Below are 19,239 nucleotides of genomic sequence, written 5' to 3'. Positions count from 1 at the left end.
AGAAAGAACAGCAGGAGTCTTGATCTTTCAACCAGTCTTGGACTGGTAAAAGGTAAAGGGACCCCTGGCCATTAGGTCCAGTCGTGACCGACTCTGGCGTTGCGGCGCTCATCTCGCTTTATTGGCCGAGGGAGCCAGCGTTTGTCTGCAGACAGCTTCTGGGTCATGTGGCCAGCATGACTAAGCTGCTTCTGGTGAACCAGAGCAGCGCACAGAAACGCCATTTACCTTCCCGCTGGAGCGGTACCTATTTATCTACTTGCACTTTGTGCTTTCGAACTGCTAGGTTGGCAGGAGCAGGGACCGAGCAACGGGAGCTCACCCTGTCGCAGGGATTCGAACTGCCGACCTTCTGATCGGCAAGTCCTAGGCTCTGTGGTTTAACCCACAGCGCCACCCGCGTCCCTTACTGCGTCTTGGACTGGACAGCCCTTCAAATGGAGGGCTACCCTCTGTAAAGGCACACAAGGCAATACTATTTGTATAATTAAGCCCACTGGGCCTACTGATTGTGGGATTTGAATATGCTAGAATGGAGGGAAATAACTAAATCTGGGTGCATGTGTCCTGTGCTGCATTTGCAACAGTATGCAAATATAGAATTGTTAATTAGTAATCAGATTCAGCTTTTCCTAATTGTCCTTCCCTGCTTAAAACCTGACAAGAAGTACGAGAGAAGCACCAAATTACACCCAGAGGCTGGCCAAGGGCTTTAGATGTATTCCTAAGCTCCTTGTTATATATGTTGATTATTCCTCGGGAACCCGATTTCCGGCTCTGAACACTATACCCCAGGGTGAACTCTGAGAAGTGACAAGCTCTTAATTTTAATAATCATAACGATGCGGAATGACCTGGTCTGGCAGCTGCACTCCCTGAATGGGTCTGATTAAGAGTGGATTGCATTTACGGGTAGAGAGATTTTTATAGGAGCCACCTCCAGGTTTCAAAATGCCCCCAAGAGATTGGAAGCGTGACAAAGAGGGGTTAGTACTGGATGAGGAAAATAATATGTTCCAGCTTGTGTCAAAAGGGAAATGTCATATTCATTAGCTCCTTGGGCTGTGACTGATGTACTCTTTTTCTTCTACGTCATCTTTTTTAAATTATTATTTAGAAGCTGATAGACCCAGAAACATTTGTGCTGCCTCACTCCAGGTAACAAAGAGCAGAGTTCTCCCTGCATATCCAAGGATTACGTCAGCCTTGTCCCACCATATGGCTTCCAATTTAATTTGCTGGGGTTGAGTTAAGTGGATTAGGAAAGCCCGGGATCCAGCATCATGGTTTTAAAAACTAGTAATTTTTTTGCAGGAGCTGTAAAAGGTATAAGAGAAAAAAATCGTAGGAAAATTATTATTCTTTTCTGTGACGGAGGACATCTTCGTCGGGAGGCAATGAGGTTTTTCAGTTTAAAGTAACATCTTAAAGAACTGCTGCTTTCAACAATCACATTTGCTTCTACACAACTAGGAACTCTGCACCCACGGAAACCAGCAACAGCATGTGAGGAATTAAAAGTGTATGAGCTGTGTCCTGGACAGAGTGGAGACCGAGGGGTAGTGAGGTTATGGCAATGTGGGTACACCAGCAGCAGCTGCCCTGCCCCATTCAGCAGCAATGCCAGTAGTTAGGAGGGTGGCTCCACGCCACTGCCCTATTGTGCCAGGCACTCCTACTTGACGGTAGGAATCCTCTTACTCCCATCAGCCCCAGCCAGCATGGCCAGTGATCAGGGCTGATAGGAGTTGTAGTCCAGTAACATCAGGAGACGCAGGTGGTGCTGTGGTCTAAACCACAGAGCCTAGGGCTTGCCGATCGGAAGGTCAGCAGTTTGAATCCCCGCGATGGGGTGAGCTCCCATTGTTCAGTCCCAGCTCCTGCCCACCTAGCAGTTTGAAAGCACATCAAGTGCAAGTAGATAAATAGGTACTGCTCCGGCGGGAAGGTAAACGGCATTTCCATGCACTGCTCTGGTTCGCCAGAAGCAGATGCTGGCCACATGACCCGGAAGCTGTCTGCAGACAAACGCCGGCTCCCTCGGCCTACAGAGCGAGATGAGCACACAACCCCAGAGTCATCCGCAACTGGACCTAACGGTCAAGGGTACCTTTTCTTATAAGAATTTTAAGGTCTTTACCTTTTAACATAAGGAGGGAGACATATTCCCCCTCTCTGATTTCTACTTAAAAGGTATGAACACTCCTTCCCTGCACAACTTCCCATAATTTTTTTTTTTTTAAAGCCCTCTTTCATTTATCATCCATGGCAAACTTTTGCTTCATTTTTGCCAACTTGCAAAAAGCACAATTAGCTACTTAATCAGCTAAACGTTTCATTTCTAACACAAGGTACGGTATACTCGTAATCGTGAATAACAGTTTAAGATTTTATATATTTTTAATTCATTTAAACAGTGGTGTTTTATGTGTGAACTGCAGCCTAAGTTAAACATAATGCATTTCTTATTTTTAAGGTGGTAAAAGAGCCAAGGCTTCTTCATAGGTAAGTCAGCAATGCATATATTTCCCTTTCCTCTCAAAGTTTTCCTCTCGTGTTTCAAAATGCATGTGCATACAGTTCCATCCCTTCTCAGTGCACTGCGCTGAGCCTTCAATTAAGCATAATTTACTATTCATCCAAGTGGGGAAACTACCAGCTTTGGGAAATGCCATATTCTTAAACCAGCATCAAACTATGGCTTTAAGTCATGGCATAGTAAACAGTTTTCTGGTTCAGATAAAATGGAAAATTATAGTTAACTGAAGACTTCCTGGCTCATCACTGTACACCAAGAAAAACAGAGGGAAGGAAGGGGACAGAGCTCGCATCCCCAAGACTTATGCTTATTTCTGCTTAAGCCTAGATACAATTGTCCAAACTGGGCCTGTCACACAGCACCATCAGAACTGATATGGCATATTTTGTTTTCAGCTATTTTACTTCAAGCATTTATACATAGGTTTAACGCTTTAATCTCTAACCAGTGTACCATAAGGCTAAAATGCTACAATAAAGATTAAACTAACTAACTACAAAATCGGAAAAGTTACTTAAAAGGCCTGCTGAAACAAAAGAAGTTCAACAAGGAGGAGGGTGGTTTGTCCGACCTGAGCGAGGTTCATAATACTGAATGCATGTGGTAGATACGAACCACACATGCAAGTTATGGGGGACCATTAATTCAGCTACCAAGCAGGTAACATGCTTAATTAATAGTGCAATCCTACTCATATTTACCCAGAAGTATGTCCAACTAAATCCAGTGGGATTTAGGAGGCTGCAATCCTAAATCCATCTACGAAGAGGGTCACCTTACTACAGGGTCACCTTGGCAAAATCACTGCAATTTTTCTGTAAAATCAAAAGTATTAGCACTTCTACACAAACATACAGGCAGATTTGGAATAAATATGTTAAATATTATTCAAGATGTCTTGAAGGAGGAGTTCTAGCAGCTGTCTTTTGTCAGAGCAGTTAAGACAAATTATGTCGAGAGCAACAAGAAGGGCAGATAGCCTTGCAGTTAAGAAAACACAAAGCCGGAAGCAAGCCAGAAAGTCATTGTAGAATGAAATAACACCAGCTCAGGAACCATGCTGCCATGGTGACAGAGATTGCTCTAGGGCAACTTAAAAATATATATATTAATTGTCCCTTCACAAAAAATGCAACACAAGGAAAGAATTAACCAATCCTATCGTTGTCCTTTCTGTTCCTTATCCCACCAAGGAAAGGGCTGACTAGATCCTTGTTTAATTCATCCATTAATCAAACTCTATATTGAATTAAGGTTTAATTCAAATAAATTCTTCTATATCTCTCAGGACTAATCTCAGGAATAGATATAGATAGATAGATAGATGATAGATAGATAGAGATATATGAATCTTGGCTCGAGCATTCTCCAATCATAGGCCAAAATTTTGCTATAAAATAATCTATTTTGACCCCAGATTTAGTTTGTCCATCTTTAGAATATCCCCTATAATTTATAAATCTAATCTGTCTCTTTTAATGGTTTAGATGATTTTCATCATTGAACTGTGAGCATCTAGCTTATTTTATAAAGCCAGGTAGTTATCTTTTGATTTACATATCCCAACCAGTATAGCTAGTGACTGTAATTCCAACCACTGTACTTTCTGTGAAGGACACATATCCAGAATTATTATTATTTATTAATTTATGAATCACCTTTACATGTGTCACCAGGCGATTTCCATGCTTACCATAAGACAAGCTAAACATCGTTTTAAAAACAGTGCAAAAAGCAACTGAACAGTGGTTTAAAATCAATTCAAAATGATCGCCTTAGGCAGAGACCTTTTCATCCAGCTGGAAAAGCTCACTGAATTGCTAGCCAAGGCCACCAGAAGTTCAAGTGAGTAACCAAGAACACCAGGACATTCCAAGCATCTCCATCTTTATAAAGTGTTTAAGGCTCTCAGGTAATGTACCAAAATGCCACAACTTTGAAACAGTTCTCCTTTGAACTACCACCAAGGATGTAAGCTTGTCCATATCTCTTGTTCCAGAAGAAATTCGGTTTTTCAAACATACCATGTTATTAGCACTCGAATCTTACTGAGATGTTACAAATGATTGTAATGCCATCTTTCAAAAATCGTTCCATTTCACTATTTTTTCGAGTAACCTTTTCAAGTTCTCATTTTTTTTTCACCTATAACTGTGGTTTGTTCAAAACACAATTGGTTATATTCAGAGGTTTTCAGTTGCCTTTAGGGATGAGGGAGGAATCCACATAACTTGGATTCAATTTGGTCTCAGCAAATCATGACTCAGTTTGGGCTGTGGGTCTGTTTCAGAAAGCAAGCTCCTTTGGATTCCTGTATGATACAATCTGGGGGCTGCCTCAGTTCTTCTTTTTGTCCTTTAAACTTGTAAAAATGGTTAATCTGGGGCTTATTGCCACCACACACTTCAGAGCACCACACACTTCAGCACAACAGAGCAAGTCCCCCTCATTGTTGTAATCCTTCAACTATTAGGACTGTGATGAGTTCATAATTTTGGACTTATGCATCATTTCCACAGAGAGACCTTGAAATACAATACCCTTCATGCTTTCAACTTCATGCTTTAACAGTCGCTGCTCTTTCTTAATAGTTTTCTTGTCGTGAAAATGCAGAAACATAACAATGTCAAAAGAGGCCCGTAGAGACTGCTCTGCTCCCAGTCGCATGTTCCATTGCTAAAGCTTTTTTAATGCAGGTGGTAAGGAATAAAATCATTATTTTCAACTCCTTTTTTGAAGCCTCCAAAGTGAAGGCAGTACAAATGTCTGCATCTTCCATGAAAATATTGCTCACCTTATCTACTAATGCTTGTTGCTTTGTTTAGCCTTTTGAGTCTGTCTTCTCTCCTTGATCTGAGACAACTTATGTGATCAGTAGATGTTTCCAAGACTCTTGCTGTTCAGATCTCAATTGCTTTCCTAAGTGTGCTTAAGGAGGCCACGACACATTATCTGATATCATCTCCTATGTCCTGAGAGGGCTTACTTTGGGCATTTTTGACGTCTCAGGTAATACTGGTCTCCAAAGCCACATTTTGTTTGCAGGTCTTTCAAGCCAAAGAAGGCAGATTTAATGGTTTATCCCTGCCTTTAACTTCTTGTGTTTCAACCTCCAGAGATTTTAAAGCTTTTTAAAATTTATACAGCTTTAGGAAGCTTTTTACGGCATGCTTTTTAGGAACCTCATGACCTTCATTCATCATTCCTCTGCTCCACGGCAACTTGACAAGGACTCTAGGTTAGGCAACTAGCCTTTAAGGTGCCACAAGCCTCTCTGTAGCTTTTGCTGCAAGTTTTAACCTGTCTACCCCTCTGGAAATGTAACACTCATAACTCCAGACTAAGCTAACCACAGTTGAGATTGCTAGCCTTTCTTTACAACTGAACAAATTGTGGAATTCATAACCATCAGTGTAAAATGATGAAGGTCTACACAACACACTTTAATCGCCAGCTGTCCATTTAATCCACCTCTGTGTAGATATTATATTATATTACATATATACATATATACATACAGAAACACTAGATATGTTATACATACTAAAATACAATTTTTCAAGCATTTGACAAGAGCTTTTAACAACTCAATGGCAAATAAAGAAACCATGTTAGTATTGTGGGGTTTTTTTTAAATAAAACCACAATAAAAAGGCCAGCTTAAGTAGAATTAAGAAGTGGAATTTGTCCTTGTTGGTCATTTCAACTGGCTAAGGAGGGGCTTTGCCAATCCGAACGATATCCCATGACAAAAGTCTCCACACATTCAAAAAAAAGCATTTTGCTTTGCATACCTGAGTCAAGTGTGGGACAACAAGGGAACGTTTTACTGCTTGATTTTGCTGAACATTTAAATTGTCCCTAAGATTCATTTTGGAAAACAGAGCATCAGTTCAGGAATCAAGAACGCAGTGGCAGCCGGTGCCTACCAAAGTGAAGTCATTACTAATACAACCACTGAGTCTGGCATGTTAAAGATAAGAGCAGAGCTTGGCCAGTTGGCAGCCCACCCCCCCATAAAAAACTACACTAATCTAAGATGTATACTACTGCATGTGATTGCAAGGGCAATGCTTATCCACACATGATACCAAGACCCCAGAAATGAAAGGCAATCCAGACGACAACTGTGCTATGAACAGTAAGCAGAAAAGAAGATACACGAAGAGCAGATATATGCCTCAAGAAAATGAGCTATGCTACTGAGTTGAATAATTCACACATGGTGATCGAGGAATTAAGGAGGCAGAAGTCTTTCTATAAAAAAAAATTACCCATTTTACAGATGTGGAAGCTAAGAAGTTACAATGCACAGGCTATTTCTCTCTCTCTCTCTCAGAGCTGAAAACACTAAGCAATTCATTGAAGCACCCCATTTGCCTACTGCAACACAATACCCATTTCATAGAAGGCAAACCAATGAGGCAAAGAGACAAGCAAGAGCCTGGTCCTCCAAACACCAGGCCACTTGTCTGAGGTCACTTTTTTTTTGGCTGCAACAACAATACCTATTTCTCAGAAAGCTAACCAGTTGATTTCTCAGATAATCTATAGATAAACCCTCCCTTAATGTATCTAAGCCCATAACTAGATCCCCCCCAATCAGTTTCTCTTTAGTTAAACCACAAAGCACTCCTCTCCTCTCATCAGCCTCCCCATAAAGAAAAGTATCATTTAAAAAATCTCCTCTTGCCAATGCAGCCACTTAAAAGTATGTGGATAGCAAAGTACGTAGTTGCATGAAGGAAAAGAATCTGCTGTTCAATCGGCAGCCACTCATTAGTGTCTGGAGAACCTGCTTGTCTCTATCATGGGCCACAGCACCTTTCAGCCCTCTGTAGCAGCAGGTAAGCATAAAGCCTAGGAATCATTTTCACAGACTCTTCCTTTGTTCTTAGTGCAACAATATGTAAATCATGTCAATCTACTCTCAAATAGGTTCCTGACCAACTACATCAGAATCAAAATGGAGAGTGGCTCAGTCTGATTTGTAACTTCTGCTTCCCACAAGTCAACACCATGATACTTTAATCCAGTTTAAATCTCTTTAAGTTTATGGGCCTGTGTTCCCTGGGAAAGAACTCTTCTGCAAGACGTGCAAAGGGCCAGACCACGCTCCTTGAGCATTTTTACTGCCCCAGGATATTCTAAGATGCCCGGTCTTCTTCGGAGTAGCCTAACATAAAGCATTTACAGTGGTACCTCGGGTTAAGTACTTAATTCATTCCAGAGGTCTGTCCTTAACCTGAAACTGTTCTTAACCTGAAGCACCGCTTTAGCTAATGGGGCCTCCTGCTGCCGCTGCACCGCCGGAGCACAATTTCTGTTCTCATCCTGAAGCAAAGTTCTTAACCCGAGGTACTATTTCTGGGTTAGCAGAGTCTGTAACCTGAAGCGTATGTAACCCGAGGTACCACTGTAATCAGTATGAAAACAGTAACCATAAATGCTTACCGACGTTGAGGTATTACATGGCATTTAAGATGTCTCAGTTGGCATTTCTTCATTACACTGTATTTCCCAGCATTTTGCCAACAATAAATAACCTTTCCCCTGTCCCCATACTTGTCTACAACCTGGGTGATCCTTGCATACCCTTACTAAATCAGGAAGAGTCTGTGCTTGCAACTGCCTTTCAGAGATACACTAAGGTAGAGCAATCAAGAGGCATAAACATCTACTGTGAACACTGTGAATCTGGGTTATTGTTAACACAGAGCCACTTCTTGTGGTTCAGCCTGCTCCTTCCTGCACCTTGAAGATAGCATCCGAAGACTTGGGCACATAAGAGGAGCCCCTGCTGCAGCCTGTTCCTGCGCCAGCTTCTGTCCTAGATTCCAGGAGAAATCTTGCTGGTGTGGGGAGGAGATGCAGCACACCCACCTCCCATGTGGCCTGGAGCTTCTTACATTACCGTAGTCATGTGGGAAGGAGCTGCACTGCAGAAACTCCCAAACTCCTTTCTGCATCCGTGCGTCATACAAAGCTGGGGATCCTGACCGACCTCATGGTTGCTTTATTCTTCAGCCCTCAACATAACCAGCTCATTATCTGTGTTGTTCAGGTCTTTAGAAACAGGCTACCTAGTCCCCATAATCCTTTGCACTCACTGCTGCACTCTGTGTAGGTGACTGAGCAGAAATAATAATTCTTCTCTGGGAAGGAGCCAATGGTGCAGAGCCATTACTATTCATTCTCAAGAGCACCGTTCCAAACCGCACCTTCCTTCGGAGCCATGTACCCATTTACTTCAAACGCACATAAGAATCCCCTTCATGCTTCATTTAGTATGGTAGTGGCACAGTAAAGACACAAGCATGGTGACCAATAGTAAGGAACAAGTGGGACCTGCAACCAAAATGTTGCAGTATATCGTTATCTCCTAACAGGAACAGCCAGCTAGCCATCCCTTTCCTCCAACTTCTATACCTCAATTGCCCTTCCCAGGTTTTCCTTTGCAACTGGACTCTCAGTGTTCTGTGGCTACAAAGTCCTTGGACTGTTTTGGGGGGGAGAGAAGCTGCCACTTTAAAAAAAAGGGGGGAGACTTAGTTTTGCAAATCTTGGGGTTTCCCTGAGGATGCAGATACCTCCCCCATCTTGTTTCCTAATGGCTCCCCTTTGGGCTCCAATTCTGTTGACCCTCAGCACCTGACTTCACTATTAAAGGGAGTAAAACAGAGAAATATTGAAATATTAATAGGTATAGAAGACCAGTCATATGATAAAAGGCTAAAACTATCAGCTATCAAAAAATGATAGCTTAAATGAAAAAGAAGCAGCAGCAAAATACTCCATTACTGAAAGATGATATTGGCAATTTAGCAGAGGTTGTGATCTGGCAGAATGTAAGACCCTTTGATTTCCAATCTCATTGATTCCAACAGGAGTGCTGGATTGTGCCCATTTAAAAAATAATTTCAGGCAGGTATTCAGGAAGGTTTTTCTAAGTTGCAAAACAAATTGCTTTCCCCACCTCCTCCTAGGCTGCTGACGTGCCCCAAATGACTAATACAAGTCTATGTCGCTAGAGTTGGAATGACATTTAGGATTCATGAGGCAAATTTTTCTATTTATAGATTAGACAGGGAGAAACATCTGCAGCCAGGTGGCCATTCCAGGGTTCAGAGGATCCATTTTGCTTCTCCCCTGCCCTCAAATCACCCACTGGCTTGACTTTCTAACTGCAATTTCCTTCTAATTCTACTCTCTCCTGCATGTGGAACCAAGTGCTAAAAAGATCTTCCATAGGAGGTTCTCACAGGAAGTTACAGATCAATCTGTGCATAAATAATTCCCTTTCTCCAGGAGATTTGGCGGGGTGTGTGTGGATTTTTCTTTCCTTTAAGAAAATCGATTTCGGAATCTCCTTGACATGTTCCAGTGACCAGAATCTAGTCCATGGAAGGGGCTGCCTTTCCACATTACATTTTTTAATCCATGTGAATACTGCTACAAAATGAAGACGACACAATGAGTTGTGAGGCGAGAGGTGAAAGCTGGGGCAGTTTCACCAGGTGCCTCGTGGGCAGAGGCCAATGCAGTTTTTTCAACATCTCGGTATATCGTCAAAAAGCTGATATCGTCCAGCCCTACTTAAGGCTGATTGCATTAGTATTTCCTATAATACAATTTAACTGTGGAAATTATTCATGAAGCACTTCTGTGCCCACAATTTTTTATTTTATTTTTTAATGCTGGAAGAGGCTCTAAAACCAAGCGAGGGCCAAATGTAGCATTTTATGCCTCCATAGCTGGCCCTCTGAACTCTCCTCAGGCTACACCCCTCACCAGTCCTCCTCCACATCTCCCTTGAGTGGTTTTTCCTGGCTGCAGTATGCCCTTGAACTCGAGTTGCTTGCTTGGATGAAAGATAGAGAGGGATGTGCGTGTGCGAAGAAAGTAGCCTACCGTACAAAGAAAAAAATCACATTAATTGCTCCATCTACTTTGGCCTCTGGCCCTTGGGTTCAAAAGGGTTTCCCTGCTCTAAATTTAATAACTAAATATAATCTTTGCCTCCACATCTTACACAGGCCACTGGTTTAGCAGTATGGCAGCTCAGCAGTTAGGAGAAAAAGTTTCCACTAGCTGAACACACCTGCTTGTTTAGACTCATAAATAAATAAGAGCTTCAGATACTGCAGAGATAGCCAGCAGCATCCTTCTGACTGCGCAGATTTTGGGTCAAACAACATCCAGCCAATCACAGCGGTACAGCCCACAGTGCCAGGCAATCTGCATCACGCTTCTTCAGAGCAGCACAACCAGAATTATGAGACAAGTTGGGAAGCTTTCTGCCACTCGATGGAGTGACCTTTTTCATTCCCTTCTTTATCCACAATGCTTCAGTCTGGTGTATCTGATAAGTATTTCTGGCCATGTCAGAAATGAGAGTTATTGTACATTTGTTTACAAAACCTAGCCAATAAAATAACCCATGTATTTCTGAATTCCCAGCAATGTAAGGACTTGAATTTCAGAGTGGTTAACTGGGTGCAGAGAGAGACACTGCAGAAAGTTTTAGGCCCCTATCAACTCCACCCCAAAAGCCTCCCCACTAATCAAACAAAACATACACCCCAGCTTTAGCAATAAGGCTGGCCAAGTTCATTGCCTAAAATGCATTATGGGGGGGAAAAGAAGGGTCTTGTGTAAATTTAATTAAACTATGTATTTCTAACTGACTAATCTGGCTGAGAAATTTCTGGGCAAGCCATGAGGTAGCAATACTCTTGTGAATTACCTAAAGTTGTGCAATATGGGCTAGAATTGACTATCTGTGTCTAAACTATGTGAAAAGACTTGAATCTCTCTCAGAGGAGAGATTTTCCCACACAGAGCAGGAACAGACCAAATGTTGGAAGGATGGCGTCCAATGCCTCTTGACCCAAGATCTTCAGGTGATCATGAAGATGGATGGATAAGAGGCACTTAAGAGATTGTCTCTTCAGGTCCGATGCAGAAAGGGATTTAACTACAATTGCCTCTACCAAAAATTCACCATGGTTCCCACTTATCAAAACGGAGCACATCTGAGCTAATTATTTGACAAAGCTCCCACTTGCCATACTAAGAATCGCTTTTACAGAATTACGATTCCAATCGATGCCCTCGGCGGTGGTGGATGGTCGGTACGGCAAAGTACAGTGCAAGGAGAGAGTTTGTCTGTGTGGGCAACCTTGTGTAGAGCATCTGTACCACTATTTATTGCAATGCCCACTACATATAGAACCAGGAGATTGATTTATAAAACCCCTGCTTATGAATGGAACACACTGAAACAGGGTGGAAAGGGTGAAATGGCTGCTGAGTGATACTGATGACTTCGTAACTTATAAAGTAGCACTCTATGCATTGGCAGCTAAGAAGATCAGGAGAAAAGAACTAGATAAAATAGCGGTCAATTGCAAAGGTGATCCAGACATTTAAGCTGGCACATTTTACCTGAGAACCCCCTGCTATTCTATCGTATGCAACAAATAATTTTTAGGAGATGTGATCATGGTTTATTGTAATGTGGTGCCTCGCAAGACGAAAATAATCCGTTCCGTGAGTCTCTTCGTCTAGCGGTTTTTTCGTCTTGCGAAGCAACCCCATTAGCGGCTTAGTGGATTAGCGCTATTAGCGGTTTAGCGGCCATTTAGCGGCATAGAAAAAGGGGGGGAGTGAAAAAAATCGCAGGACTCGCAAGACGTTTTCGTCTTGCGAAGCAAGCCCATAGGGAAATTCGTCTTGCGAAGTGCATCGAAAAACGGAAAACCCTTTCGTCTAGCGGGTTTTTCGTCTTGCGAGGCATTCGTCTTGCGGGGCACCACTGTATCTGCAGTGCCTGATGTTTTTATGGTTTTTATTGCTTTTCTTTTTGTTCCCTTTGAGAATGATGCCATGGTCTTTGGCTAGTGCAATAAAGTAATTTTATTATTACCTAAAGTTGTGATTAGGATGGTTTTACATAATCCAACAATCTTTTCTTGCCAACCGGGTCGTTTTTATCAACCTCCTCATCTAGCAATATACTTTTTTAAAAAAATGTTCAAGTTTTAAGATATATTCACATTTCATATGAGTGGCAAACCTGCTGATTTACATGTTGAATACATTTGCCCAGAAACTCTATGAAAATGTTCAGATTCTTAAAAAAACAACAACTGGAGTATTAGCAATGCTGAAGACACAGGATGTAACTGCGCATTCTTCATCACTGCAACACACTCCAGGTTAGTTACCGTCAAGTAACATATTACATTGCAATTATCCCTTTGAAGCCCTTTAAATGAATACAGTACTTTGAAAAACTTTTGCAGTTAACAGCTACTCTTCTGTATCAAAAGATTTATAGACACCTAGTGGAAAGTGCAGCAGTTACATCTTGGTACAAGGATGAAGCATAATGAATGCCGGAACCCACAGTGAAAGACAGTAACATCATTTTGTGTTGTTACATGTGAGCAAAACAAGTGACAAGTTGCCTAAACAGACTACGGATCCTGAGAGAGAAGAATGCTTAGATTTGTGCTCTGGAGTGGGCATTAACATTATATGGCTTAAGTGTACACATATGGTATGTTTGCATTAGCAGTTCATGCCTGGTTTACTGCTGGAGCTACTATTAGGTATTTCCCTACTGTTTATGTTTGGTTAGCAGTAATTTGTTGCTGCTTCTCTTTGAATAGCTGAAAGTCAGTAGTGCTGTACAGGTGGTCAGCAAACACCTGCTGGTCCTTTCCTGGACTTCCATGAACTCATGGGTCCCAAATGAATGGAATCTACGCAAATATACCTGAAAGTGCTTAACATCTAGTATCCTGGAAAAATGAAGGTTTCCCAGTCATGCATACAAGAGCCTATCCATGTTCAAACAGGACCCTTAAACAGACGGAAATTGGGATCATGCCTGCTGGCTCTACTCTTATCTCCAAGCTGTCCCTCCATACGTTGCTTTGTCCCCAAATGCAACACATAAAAAGACTTGGGAGAAGCCTGTAACGAGTTCTGTCTTCCCAGGTAGGAGAAATACTTAGGTAGATTTGTTTTGCAATGCAGATTTGTTTTGCAATGCAGCCTCCTTCATCCTAACTTACACATCACATAATGCAAAGAAGAATCCTTTCTTACATGCTCTATGTACCAGCTACTACATGGTTTATTCTCAGCTTAGGAAGGGGGTGAGAACCAGGTGAGAAGAACAGCAGTGCAAGCAGAACGGATGTGAAGTACTTCACTCCTGGAGCAAACTATTGTTATTTCTGAAAGTAAGTACAGATGCCCTCCCACCCCCGTTTAATGGCTGTTGACTATATTCCTCCTCCTTGTTTACCACCAAGGATCACAATGGAAACAAACAATGGCAGATATGCGTGTGTGTGTGTATGTGCGTGCGCATGCAAGTAATTAAAATCCATGTTAAACCATGACTCTCAGTTGATAAGCCTGGGACAATCACCATCTCTTAGCCTAATCCAGTTGTTATAAGGGAAAATGGGGGACCGATCACATCACCCTGAGCATCTTAGAGAGAGAAAGTAGAAATGTAAAACATCAAGGAAAAAAATGAAATAATTGTGTATATCACTTGCATGAACATCATGCCTGCTGAGCCATAGCAGCTAGGCAGGCTATTTGGCCTGTGACTGCAATTCTCTTCTGGTATATTTATTCTGAACTAAATAATAAGCCAAGAAGTAGAAATATTCCCCTGATTCTTTATAGTTTAGGTTTCCTAGTTCACTCCCTTGAGCTCTCATAGCAAACATTCCTTGGGAAGTTACTGCATTATGTCAGTACAGCCACATCATCATGTTCCAGCTGCCAGAAACAAGGCTCATTGTCTCCACTTCTCTCCACAGCTCTACCTTCATTCATGCATTCCAATTGCAGGACTTCCTTAAAGGAACAAGGCCACACAACGCATGTCTTCAGCAAATGGGAAAAGGGTTTCTGATTAAACAAAATCCGTGTTTACACTCTCGCTCTGCCAAACCGGTTTTTTCTATAGACTGTTCTTTGCAGCCATTAAAGCAACATAAGCTACAATTTAGTGGCATTGTTTTAAGTGTAGTATTACAGTGCCATCACCAGCTGTTTGTCAACAATAAAAGCATGTCTAAAAATAAAAAAGTACAAAATCTTACTTCTGGAAACAAAATAAACTCATTTGTCAATATTCTCCAAGTTCAATGGCTGAATTAAATCTGAAACGATATACAGAAGCTGATATTACCTGAAAAAGGCTCAGTCATACTACTAAATCTAAAATCTCTTAATATACCTAATAGTTTTTTCTATGAAAAGCATTCTAAAAGCAAAGAGCTGAAATAAACCTGAAAGTCAACTAGTCTAATCCCCCTTTCTTAAGGAACTAGTATTTCTGACAATAACATAAACAGTAAACACGCCACTTAAATTATTAGAGTCAAGGGTGTAGGCTTCTGTTATATTCAGGAACAGGAACTCTGCAAAGAGTGTGTAGATCTCAAATTTGCACATTCTCTCCAAACTGATTCCAGTTTAGTTTTAAATGAAGCCTTGCATTGGAGAGAAATGTTCTTGACTGGTATATATTTAAAGACAAGGAGAGGAGGAGGAGGAGGATGGTGGTGGTCAGGCGAAGAGCAAGGTCATGTGCAGTGTACTTCAGAATTCAGAAGATATTCTTCATTTAATTTTCAACACCACAAGGGAAAGAAAGCTGTTTTCCATTACAAACAGAAGCTGATATTACAAATAGAAGCTGCTATTTCATCATTCCACATAGGCTACCAATTGACTTTAGCCATGTAGAATACTAAATACCCTGTATTACAAGCAGAGAGCAAGAGGGATCAATGTGCATCATTCAAAAATGGCTTTTAGATAAGAGACATAATTAATGAAAAGGGGGAAAACCCTAGAACTTATTATTTGTTAATACAGTACTTCACAACTGCCTCATGTGAAGTCTCTAGGCAGTGAAAGACATAACTAAACTGATAGTTCATGCAAGCAGACTTACTGAGGCAGAGATGTGAATATCCAGACAGCTGGAAATTCAGAGAAAAGAAAAGAACCTAGTACTGTATGGAGATATTATGCTTAGAATGTGGGTATAATGAACCAGTAGCTAAGTGGTTAGTGATCATAATAACCCTTTGCTGAATTCCTACTTAAAAGTACTGACTGCTTGGGAGGCAGCTTTTATTATTCCTACATAAAGAGCACTTTTGATAACCGAGCAAAATCACATTACAAACTGGAGTAATCAAGACCGATGTCATTCCCACATTACTTTGCCTTCAGCAGTTTCAGCATTTAACCTGCAGGAAAGGTCACTCACCCTGTCTGAATCTGCTGCCAAATATTACCTTGCCTCCGTGACCCCCAGAAGGCTCACATCCTGATCCTCTTAGCAATGCATAACACACTCTGCACCTTTTAAAAGCTTCCGCATTTCCCAACTAAAAAAAACAACAAGCCTGCAATAATGTGTTAAACTTAAGAGACAGTAATCAACCAGAGACTGCTATTCCGTCTCAATGCAGTTGCACAGAATACAATACTGTAAGTACTTGTCAGCTTTGTGTATTGTACATATTAACTGTGGTTGTAGTTATTAAGCAATAGCAGACCTCAACATCTTCTCCATGTTCGGATTCCTAGCTGATTTAAGCTTCTTTATTATAACCTCTATTTTCCTGGACCCTGTTCTTCAATAACTGTGAGTTTATCAGCATGGAACACCACCTCCAATGCCAGTGGAAAATTATGTTTACTGATGTTATGCTAATGTTACTGTTGGCTTGCTCCCATCCTAGGCACTTAGGTGTTGGCTCAAGTTTTTAAAATGGTATGCAAGGATATGGTAGCTCTCCAAATTGTTTTCATCCTCTGGAAGCATCAGTTCTTTTCTTATTATTCAAACTCCCTTCCCATTCACATAAGCAAGCATAAGTTATTGAACACTGTCACACGTTGGGTTCAGTGTCACCAAGCAAGCCCTCATAATAACCTCACTTTTTTGGGGGTGGAAATATATTTACTTTCTTGATGCTGCCTCAAGAAATTGAGGCCAAGTTGCATGCTGTTCAGGATCAAGTCAATTGTGTTTTAACCTAGATTCCCTACACAGAATCCTCACTTTTGCATTCCATCTTCGGATCCTGCCTTCCTTTTGACGGGATGGAGTAAGCTGAAACACCCCATCCCCCAAGTGTAAGGCCACAACCTGGCCAAAGTACATCTAAGAGTTAAGGACATGCTTAATTCATTGGCATATAAAATGCTTAGCTATGGCTCTCTCTCTCCACAATACAAGGGTATTGATCTGATCTCCAGTTTCATGAATGTTTTGCACCTCTAATATCTAGGCTGCGTATTTTTTATTAGTTTAAGTGTGCGATGTTGTAAATGGAATGTTTAGTCTTTTCTCATTTCCTCCTCTGCAACTGAAGTTATGAAAACTTATGTTCCAGCAAAATCTCCTAAGGCTATGAGCATCCATGTGAAGCTATTAGTTGAAGAGATTATCTCACCAACAGTTATGTCTACATTTAATTCAGTATTACAGTTGTAGGTTTATCTTCAATTCCTTTATTTTACTGAGCATAGGAAGGTTCATTTTTGGGGCTCTCATATAAGAAAAGGAGAGATTTCCTAGTGGTCAGTAAGAGTTTGACACAAATAACATTTTAATTTTTTTAATGCAGCTCATTGCAGCTTGTACAGCAAATATTGCTTATGTTGAAAGCATACAGCATAAATTTGTGGCTGCTCGTTTAAAAAGAAACGTACAAAACAAATTTCTATCTTTCAAAAAAAAATATGGTTCACTTACTTTTGGTTGTTTGCAACTGAAAACTTTCTCCATTCTCATTATATCTCTCTCCCATTTCTGTACAAGTCACTTCTTACTGATTTACAATTGTCTGTAACCAACATGACTTAATCTAATCTAAACTAGCACTAACAGGTAAATAGTTGGGACTCAAATCAAGTGCCATGACCATTTTTGCAGAGGTCTAACACCACGAACACTAATGACATGGTGACGTATTTTTCCCATCAGGATAACTTGGGGCAAAATGTATGCATCTTTCCCTGGGTCTACAGAGGCCTTTTAACTTAAAGAGTTCCCCATTGATGTACGGTGAAATATTAAATTTACAATCCGATGGTTTAGCTCCCCTGAGAGATGGTGCAGTCTTTCAGGTATTGAAGGCGGAGAGAGAATGGCGTTTCAGAAGTTGGATTAGGAAGCTTTTTCCAGCCTATTTGCTTCTGTGTCCCTATCCCGTTCTGCTAGGTCATCCCCTGTGTGAAGATCGTCATGGCTTTGGTGCTATAGTGTTTTGTTTTTTTATACGTTTCCTTACCTTGCTCCAAGTCCTGTTGGTCGTACCAGGGTTCCTCTTCTTCGCTTTGAAACTCTTCCATCCTGTCGGCGCTCAGCATTAGCTCTCCTACTCCGGAAACATCCAAAACAGAGCAGTAAAGCAGAGAGAGGCTGAGCTCTCAAAGAGGATACTGCAGAAAGATATATACAATCAAGGGTGAGAAAAGACCGGAGCTGGGGGAGGGGGAGCAGAGGGGATCTTCTCCCAAAGACCCAAGCTGATGAAGGCAGGATCCAGTCGCCAGGCTTTAAGGCTGGGAATCGGCCAGTAGGTCTGATCCTGCGCAGACGTAAGGTTGGGACAATGGCTTTGCAGATGTGCTATTGTGATCAGTGCTGCTGCTGCTGCAGTAGTAGCAGGCATCGAGCGCTCTCTCTCTCCCTCTATCTCTGCATCACCTTCCTTCCTTCTCTCTCCATCAGCCCTTTGGCGAGGGAGCGAGAGCAGAGAAGACGTGGCGTACGGATTTCCCCGGCCTTTTTCTTGTCCTCCACGCCAAAATCTTGCTTTCTGGCTGGGGGCGGAGGGATTATTAAGTCTTTGTTACGGACGGGAACCAGAACCTGAAGACTGCAAAGGCTCTCTTACTTGCGCCGACTTCGCTGGGTGATGATGCACAAAAGAAAGAGCAACCTTCCGATGCAGCCAGTTCCTATTTGTGCAGCTCGGTGGAGACCTCTAGCATGGAACTGCTGCAAAAAAAATTCCATGCAAAAGACATGGGCGCGGGAGGAGGGGAGGAGGGAGAGGGAGAGCAGACCTCCCTCCTTTTCCTTTTTTTTTTTTACCCGCCCGATCCTTCTCATCAGAGGAATTCCAGATGCATTTTAGCTGCTAGGCGGATTTGAGGCTTGCATTCCTCCAGGATGTAGAGAGCTAGGGGCGGAGCCGTGGAAGGTGCCAGTCAAAAAGCAAAACAAAACCCAAATCTGTGAATCTGCACATAAGTGGGAGGTCCTTTTTACTACGGCAGCCTGCACAGCTTTTACTTTGCGCGCTGGGGATGTGTGTGTTGGGTAAGAGCCAGCGATGAATGTTTTCACGACAGCTTATGCTGGCATTATTCCTTGCCATTGTTCCTTTGGAAAATCCTTGCTCTCGCTGCAATAAACGAACAATCCGACTTGGGGAGGGGGGAATCTAATTCCATGTCTCTTATTAATTAAAATAGATGGGAGGCAAGATTGTTCCTTGCAATAGGAGGTGGCAAATAGTCTTCCTAGTGGAGGACAGAGTAGGAAAGCTTGGAACAGGGGTAGGCATCTGAATTTGATGGAGGGGTGCTGGTGATTCCATATCAACTACTGGCAAAAGAACTTAATTTGATGT

The 19,239-nt window shown here is 41.8% G+C and overlaps 1 protein-coding gene across 5 annotated transcripts in view; it reads right to left on the bottom strand.

Annotated features, from left to right (window-relative positions):
* Positions 1 to 18,691, bottom strand: part of CDR2L (cerebellar degeneration related protein 2 like) — a 34,632-nt gene extending 15,941 nt beyond the window's left edge. The window contains exons 1-2 of one of the 5 annotated variants that reach the window (XM_082211119.1): positions 18,499 to 18,691; positions 17,890 to 18,040 (exon numbers count right to left, since the gene is read on the bottom strand). In XM_082211119.1, coding sequence (XP_082067245.1) covers positions 17,890 to 17,968 — 79 coding nt within the window. In that variant the 5' untranslated portion in view covers positions 17,969 to 18,040; positions 18,499 to 18,691. Of the gene's footprint in view, positions 1 to 3,240; positions 3,315 to 16,086; positions 16,190 to 17,889 lie in introns of those variants that run through there. The other 4 variants (XM_082211120.1, XM_082211118.1, XM_082211121.1 and 1 more) reach the window with 4 other exon arrangements.
* Positions 18,692 to 19,239: the final 548 nt, after the last annotated feature.

The sequence above is a fragment of the Podarcis vaucheri genome (genome assembly GCF_965113315.1).
Source record: "Podarcis vaucheri genome assembly, chromosome: 2".
In the NCBI taxonomy this organism is placed as follows: domain Eukaryota; kingdom Metazoa; phylum Chordata; class Lepidosauria; order Squamata; family Lacertidae; genus Podarcis; species Podarcis vaucheri.
Note: the sequence above shows the minus strand (reverse complement) of the source record. Positions and strands in the feature narration are given on the sequence as shown.